An 8599-nucleotide genomic window follows, 5' to 3' on the forward strand; every position below is an offset into this window, starting at 1 on the left:
CGAAAACGCCTTAGAGGTTATTTTCGGGCGTCTAGAACACAGAAATTTCGTGGGGGAATTCCCCCAGACCCCTAGGGTAGTGTTATCTCGACCGGCCTCTTCCCCTCCCCCCTTTTCGGACATCTCTAGATCCGCCCCTGTATCAGTTGAATCAGTGAAGTACCAGCTGTAAACTTCCTTGAACAAGTCACTAAAAACGTATTATTTATTGTTTTCATTGCAGGTTGCTGGTAATTTCGTGTTCGCTTCGGAAGTCTTCCCAAGTTCCATCAGTCCCTTTGAAAACGATAATTACACCAATCTTGTTTTAACGTCAGGACCGTATAGCTTCGATGAGTTACAAGCGACCATATTGAAGGTTCTAAAGGGGAAAAACCTTAGTCCAGAAAACCAAGATGCTCAGCAAACAATCTGTGATATATGGAACATATACGAAAGCAGCGGCTTTGTGAATTTGGAACCGAATGTTGCGGAAGGTATACTTCATTGATTTAGAGACAGCGATAATATTAAATCTCTTAATAATGATAGTAGTGGGTTGTGTTGGTAGTTGTGGTAAATGATGATGGTGATAATGATGCCATAAAAATGATAATATTAATGTTAATAATATTGATATATTTGTAAGATTTACATGGCGGATAAACAATAGTAGGTCTATAACTTTGCAGTACACCACAGAGTTCTGGAACGAACTGTTGTGTTGAAAGTATGTCGACGTTTCAAATAAGTTGCTCTATTCTCTTCCATGAGAATAATACATTGATATTATAACAACAACAATAAAAATAAATCAACAACAATTGCACAATATTTTCGTGTGTTATAGGTCGGTACTGTGAAAGTTTCTATGATAATATAATGTGTTGGCCACCAAGTCCACCAGGTGAAGTGCACCAGAGATGTCCAAAGATTTGGAACGGGGTTGAATACGAAGATACTAGTAAGTTGTTACCACGTATAACGTGATGTAATTTGCATACTAATATGACATCTGTCTTTATATATCGAGACAGTATGCACCATGTGATTTCAAAGTATTGTAATTCAGCAAAAAGCGATGTCTGATGTAATATTTTACTTCTTTTAATTTTTCCATGTTTTCATTTTGCGAAACCGCAAAGTGATAGGAGAGATTACTGAAATTGTTGAATAAAGAGACTAAATTACTAAAAGACAACAAGGAAGTTTTGAAACTTTAGAATCTGTAGAGACTCGTCAATTTCAAAGGCACAACATCTTAATTTTCGTGAAATTTTTCTGTTAAGAAGCTAAAAGAATATGACAAAGTTTCAAACACTGATCGCATGTCTCGAATTCTAGTCATTAGTGTTTTTTCCTCAATTTGATTCAGATGTCATCCAGTATTGCCACGAAAATGGGACTTGGAATGAGAAGTCAGACTACGATAATTGTAAAGACGTCAAAAAGGTTAGTGTTAATTCGATCCTTATATATAAATCAGCATTATATTGATGTAAGCCTATGATCGTTTGGAATTTGAGGTACATATCAAGGTTAAATTAAGGTGCTTGCATTATATAGAGCTGATCAACATTATTACATGTTACATCAAGCACTTTCTAATTACATGTCGATATAAATGTTGTTCTTCTTTAAACAATAGGCCTTATTGCTTATGTAATTTTTAAAAACTCACAGTTCTCTTATTAAAGCAATAGATAATCAATACATATTTAAGGTAGGCCTAATGTATAGATAAATATTTGTTAGATAAAGACACCTTTATAATAAACGAAAACTTTGATCACGAAAATAGTGGGTATATTATTTTGCGAAGTAGAAGATCTGGCAAAGTTAATGACGATTTAGGTCTAAGCCTATATGTTATAATCTAATTACTGGTATGTATCATTATAAGTTCAGGAGGTTTAATTATGTGTCATATAAGTTCAGGAGGTCAGGTTCAAGTGTTTTTCAGTGTACATTTTTTATCTTATGTGTAAATATTACAAATCATCTTTCGTCTAATTGTAATTTTAACTCTTTTCAGGATGACGTATATATGGATATAGCGACGGTGATCTTATATGCTGGGTATTCGTTGTCATTTGTTTCGCTTATCATCGCATTTGGTATATTTTTAGCTTTCAAGTAAGTGATGCTTCTATATACACTGTATTTACCTGTATTTGATGATTTATAATCTAACAGTGTTAACAGCAATCTGATTTATACCTGTCTCTTATACACATCTAGATGTGTATAAGAGACAGGTTTTGGCCTTCCATGCCTCATCAGTGCAGCTAGGGTACAGACCCAAACGAAACGTTCGACCAGCTTAGGTAGGGCCCAAACTATTCCCACGACCACTAATGATTACAGAGCCAAACCAAGGCAATATATATACACACAGCCCAGCTGTGAATGCAAATAGTGGAATACAACCTATGCGGCTCCGTTCCAGTAGATACAGAGAATATTTTGTCATTCTTAACGCGTCCTACGAAATTCTTACGAGACAGCACTATCCGTGAATTTGTGAACAAATCGTCTAAAGGTCTAAAGATGCAATCTCTACCGTGCATCAATGGCGGCGCTGGATCTCAATTGAGATTCTTTTAATAATATGTAAGTTTGAAAGGCAAATAGGAAAAACTCATAAAACAGCAAACGGCCATATAATGCAAAACAATTTAAAATTAAAATTAATATATCGATAATTTTGTTTGTTTTCTAAAATACAATACCGTATGCTGGGAAAGCTATCATACCAAGCTCACTCCGGCTTCTCGTCTGACATTATCTCGGTAGGGGGCAGTCATCTTCATATCTCCTGGTCACACCCACCAGCTCACAGTACTGTAGTCTTGAGCGGTGTCATCAATTTTAATAGGTTATTTTCCCCTCGTTTGGATTCATGGTATCTGAACATTTTTTAAAAAACCATAATGACATGAAGGGAATGTACTGCTGCAGACACCAGGTATAACAATTGCGAGGATATGGCGGTTTATATCAGTATAATAGGCTATGTCCATTGTAATGAGTATAATCATTTCTTTTTCTAATGAAAAAGAACCCAAAAATACATATACTGTATTTGTTTTACAATGGATTAGAATAAATAAGCCTATATAATGTTTATATAAGGCTTTACAAATAATAGAAAATTACTTACAATTACGAACGCAATATACTATAATATGTAATATTGCCAATTACACAACATTTTTGTTTTAAAATTAAAAGCACGTACACATTCGTAAAAGAAGCCATTTATTTGAAATTCATTTGGCTTATAATATAGATAAAGTGAACGTACTAGGCCCAGTTACCTATCTTGATACTCGATATATTCGTTCATTTGTGCATCTGTTTCACACATCTATCCTTATTAATTCACTGTACATTCAGTCACACAGTCGTCCATCACCTTTGCAGTCCCCAGCCAACTAAATAAATCGATTCTCTATTTCAGTGGCTTCATCTATTCATGGTCATCATTAGATACATGTATCTTATATACAGCGTTCTACCTTGCAATAATACACTATTAATAATAAATTTACCTGTCCTGTATCTCAGCCATATGGTTGGTTTCATTCCCGACGGCGGAAAATCATCTCTTGTGTTTTTTAAGTGACTTAAAGTGGTACTTAAGTCGATGTCACCATTAATGTCGAGCCTCTATCCATCGTCCAATAACTGAATGTTAATATCAAATATCCAGAGCACTCTGGCTTGTGATTGGTCAATAGTCTGATTTACATTCTAACACTCAGCAACCATTATGCAGCATAGGTATTGTCCATATGGTTGTGACCCACTTTAAGCTGCTTCATTATAATTCGTCCCCACTCGTCTAAAAAGTCATTCATCTTAAAACCTGGGAATAATCAAGAAGAGTGAAATAAAAACGATCATGCTTATGTTTTAGCACACCACATCAGTACGTACATTATCATACTGTACACCTTAACTAAAGAAATTACTAAAGATAAATCATTTTCAATTTTATTTAATAGTGTCCATTAATTGCCGGAAGCGTGAATTAAAGCACTTGAAAATAATGATGTTGAATAAATACAAAGACAAGCAGTTACTTTCACGTTTTATGTGATGGTATTTATTTGCTCTTTTGTTTACATTAATTTTTTAATAAATTGCGCAGAATTGCATCTTTCACGTAAGCACAAATCTGTCTGTCCGCTGATGTTTCTCTTAGCTTGGCCAACTTTGTATATTGATTAGCATTTAACCTTTCATTTCATACATAAACAATAATAATTATCTTTATTACAGATGATAAAATGACCATGTATTTTTAATATTCAAAATTGCAATTCTGCAGGTTTACTCCGGGGACGGTTTTCATCGAACCTTGTCGAAGTCGCATTACTCTTCAAATATACTGTCTCCAATTTAATTTTAATGAGAATCGTAGCATTCAGTGATATGACCATTTGAGACCTCAGTTATACCTTACTCGATAACAATATTATTAATAAATAAAATCAGGCCTATTTAATACCACTGCATTACAGTATATCAATATTATTTTTTATTAAGTGTTGCTGTTATTACCAGTTGTACTCCAGTATCACTGTCAAACTATGTTTTATTATAGGAGCTTACGTTGTCTTCGGAATTACATTCATTGGAATTTTATTACAAGTTTCATCTTTTTATACATTATGTTCTTTTGCAATCATCAGATGGTTAAGAAAAGCATGGAAAATCTGGTAAGTGTTCTGAGTAACTGGATATGTTGTGAATCATTATTGTGTGACCCAATGGATTCAATCTATGCACATAAACCTATTACAGTATTCGATATTCATTCATTTATTCGACCAACAATCAACAAACAGACATAAAATTCAAATAGGAACAAAGACAAAAATAGATTTGAAAGGCGTTTAAAACTAGAAAAAAGGTCACAGCAAAATGGTTAAAAAATGATTAAGAGAACAAGATTGAAACAATGGTAATAAGAGTAATTATTAAGATAATTATAGTTAAAACTTTACAAAATGTTTCTTAAATGTGTGTATAAAAGCTAAAATCTCGATAAAATCTTGATAAAATTGTTTTGAAGAACTTTCAAAAAGTGTTAACATTTAAGAATTGAATTGATCAGATAAAACACATTACATGAAAAATACCAAAAAATAAGACATGAAAAGTGTTGGTCATGATCAGGATAGCCCAAAAAAATCAATTACAAAGATTAATTTCCATTGGGGCCTTGAGAACATGTAACAAAAAAGACGATAAAATCTCAGTTTCGAGAAGAAAAAAGACACAAAGGTCAGAGAATTATAACCCCCCCCCCCCCTCCGATCAGACTAACTCTCTCATAAAAGCCAAGTGCTCTTTCACAACTTTCTTAAAGCAACTATTTACTGTATCTTTTTGGTGGGGAAGTTTATTCCAATGTTTAATGGCAGAAGTATATAATGTACTGTCGACGATCTTAGAAGAAAGTGGTGTAACAAAATCAAAGCTATCCGTGTACTATATAAATGTAATGAATGTATCTGAAAGGTAATTTGGAGCCTGGGAGTTCAGTATTTTATGTACATTATTTAATTGTATTTGATCAACTCTTTATTCGACGTTTAATATACAAGCTACTGTCGAGTACCTTTTATCCAATATGAGATCTCGGTCCTTACCTCCTCATAATTTGTAGGCCTATATTAATCATATTTGTTTTCTATTGTTTATTTTTTTCAATAGCCTGTATGTCGTCTGCTGTTGACACTAATCATCTACGCACAGTGCACTAATTTCTTTTGGATGTTTGTCGAAGGATTGTATCTGTACACCCTTGTAGTTATGGCGCTCAAACCCGAAAAGATGACACTGGTCAAGTATTGCCTGATTGGATGGGGTAAGTATCATAACGATAGATATACCAGCATGTGACATATATTCGCCACGTCAAAATTTATTTTAAAGTCTTTAATAATTAGATCCATGCTTAACAATGACCGAACCATTATTCAAAACACGCTTAGTATAATGATTTTGCGGGTACATACCATGGAAGACTACAAAGTATGTGACGATGACACCACTAAAAACATCACACATTTTCATGTTCGATACCCCTATAGGAAAGAGAATAATCTACACTTTGTCGTGTAAACTATGTTTTTGTAGTAAGGAATGACCTTAATCAAACAAGAATAGGTACAGTTATAAATTATCATGCTCAATTTCCAATACTAAATTGTTATTTTAATTTTTAGTCTAGGGTGAAATCAACAGTAACACTTCTCCTTTCTATTTCCTCAGGAACTCCTTTCATAATAACAATGATTTATGCAATTTGTGAGCTCCAATTCGGCAGCGGGTAATTATAACAATTTGATTTATCGCTATCCCATAAATGCTGATAATACAAAATAAGAAATAGCCAAGATAAGCCATCAAAATAATCACATACATAAAATTGTAATTACAATATCCTTCTGCATTCTGAACTAAAAACTGTAGGGAATTTGTATGTACAGAAGATAACAATAGAAATCTTTCTTACAAATGCATAACATTTATTATGTTGAGGGCCTATGTTTATACCGTATTTGAGCCTGCGTACTATTAAACCTGCAAGGCGTTCAAATATTCTTTACGAAATTGGTGTGTACTCTCATTTAAAATGTCTTTACTTTATTTTGTGTACATCATCCAATTCATGTAATTCCTACCAACAATTTTACCGGCATCCTTCGTGATCAATAATAATTTCTTCTTATTATAAATTCTTAATTTTATACATAGTTTATATACTCTGTGGGCATATGATTTATGAAAGCGTGAAAATATGTCCTTCCTCCTGAATCCATCCATGCGGTTATCCTCATTTTAATTAAGACTGACGATAAGTTTAATGGATTTTTTTGAAACAACTATGTAACCTAAGTTAAGAATACTATCCTAAAATGTGTTGTATTCAAATTGGTATTTGTTGTTCGAATTTATCCCGCCACGTAAACAAAAATAAATAAGGTTGAAACATGTTTTTCTTTCTAGTTGTTGGGCTTCAGTCGGTGCTGAGATACTTACCCCAGATGGTGAAAAAGAACCAAATTCTGTGGAGTACCTAGAATTCATTTTTGTTGCACCAGTTATGCTCATTCTAGTGGTGAGAAATATGTTTGTACTTTTTACGTAGTGGGAACTATTGTAAAAGCAATAATATAAGATTCGTCAGCGTTTACCAAAAACCAAAAAAACAGTGATCCACTGATTGTTATTCTGATGACATTCGAAAAAATTGCGAAATACAAAATCAATTTGGCTTCTCTTAGTCTTTGTAGTGTGCATGACCTTACATTATTTTATTTTTGTCAGGTTTATACAAAAATGCTGTTCCTTCGTTGGTTGATTTAACATACATCACGTTTAACCGTTGTATATTTTTACAAAATAATTGAAGAATAGTAGATCTATATTATATTATATTCTTGAAATATATAAATGATATAGTTGTTTTTTGTTTTTTTTTGTTTTTTTTTTTCACAGACGAACACTTTCTTTCTGTTCCACATTGGGTTTATTTTAATGACGAAACTCAAAGCTTCCCATTCGTTCGAGACCAGACAATATAGGTAAGCATGATAAATAATGATAAGAGAAGAGTTTTCATAAAATCCACATTATAATTTTACTTTTATAATTAAACCTCTTGGCGATCAAGTACACATAATACTGCATTTGGTCGCAGGGCTCGCAGAATCGGGTGCCCGACGTCCCGCGGCAACCAAAAATTTACGTCGGGCAACTCAAATTTAAAAGGTAGGTCCCGACGGGCAACCTCTAAAATATCAGATGTTTTGCAGCGACTGAAATACAGACTATACTCTACACAATTAGTCACATAAGAACGAATGGCCAAGCCACCGAGATTGTGTTTGTGTGTGTGAAATAAACTGTGTGAAAATTCGGTAGTATGGAATGCTATCTCTCGATCGTGGCAGCCAGCCAAAGATAGAGACGTACGACCGCCAACAACAAAATGCATGTGTTTGTGTACAATCGAGCGTATGGCAACTCGTTGGAATGAGTTTCCCATGCCTGTCTAGAGCTGGCGGCATCCTTGTACGCAAACCCAACTAGTCTAGCGCAAAAGCAGTTCTCTTGTTTCAACTATGGAGTAGATACCAACTCGTTGTACTGGTTGAAGCATGGAGGAAATATCTTAATATATTTCCTCCATGGTTGAAGTAACAGATATAAACCGAGTTGGGAATACATTTACAATCTGATCTTGTATTATTTGTAACTTTGAATTATTAAGCTATGGTGGTAATTCAATAAAATCGGAATTCATTAAATTATTTACATTCATGTTTTTTTTGTGTTTTGTTATGTATGAATTTTATAAGCAATTATTATTATTATTATTATTATTTTGTATTTTGTAATATAAAGAATGCTGAATTATGTTGTCTCCGTTTTTCAATATGATTATAATAATAATAACTGATGTAATAACAGTAATAGTAGTAGCAATAATAACAATAATAATAATAATAATAATAATATACATCAATAAAATACATTAGTAATAATAATAATAATAACAATAACAACAACAGTAATAATAATAATAATAAATAATAAT

At 33.1% G+C, this 8599-nt stretch overlaps 1 protein-coding gene across 1 annotated transcript in view; it reads left to right on the top strand.

Moving 5' to 3' along the window:
* Positions 1–172: 172 nt before the first annotated feature.
* The window catches only part of LOC117109847 (corticotropin-releasing factor receptor 2-like), a gene marked incomplete at its 5' end in the record, with an annotated part of 14272 nt that continues 5845 nt past the window's right edge, over positions 173–8599 (top strand). The window contains 9 exons of the mRNA XM_033252291.1: positions 173–476; positions 830–943; positions 1355–1431; positions 2015–2115; positions 4592–4706; positions 5707–5860; positions 6268–6325; positions 7006–7117; positions 7498–7583. Of these exons, the coding sequence (XP_033108182.1) occupies positions 173–476; positions 830–943; positions 1355–1431; positions 2015–2115; positions 4592–4706; positions 5707–5860; positions 6268–6325; positions 7006–7117; positions 7498–7583 (1121 nt within the window). The remainder of the gene's footprint in view (positions 477–829; positions 944–1354; positions 1432–2014; positions 2116–4591; positions 4707–5706; positions 5861–6267; positions 6326–7005; positions 7118–7497; positions 7584–8599) is intronic.

Source organism: Anneissia japonica, unplaced genomic scaffold (assembly GCF_011630105.1).
Source record: "Anneissia japonica isolate Jap-2015-1 unplaced genomic scaffold, ASM1163010v1 scaffold585_len4108843_cov191, whole genome shotgun sequence".
Lineage (NCBI taxonomy): Eukaryota > Metazoa > Echinodermata > Crinoidea > Comatulida > Comatulidae > Anneissia > Anneissia japonica.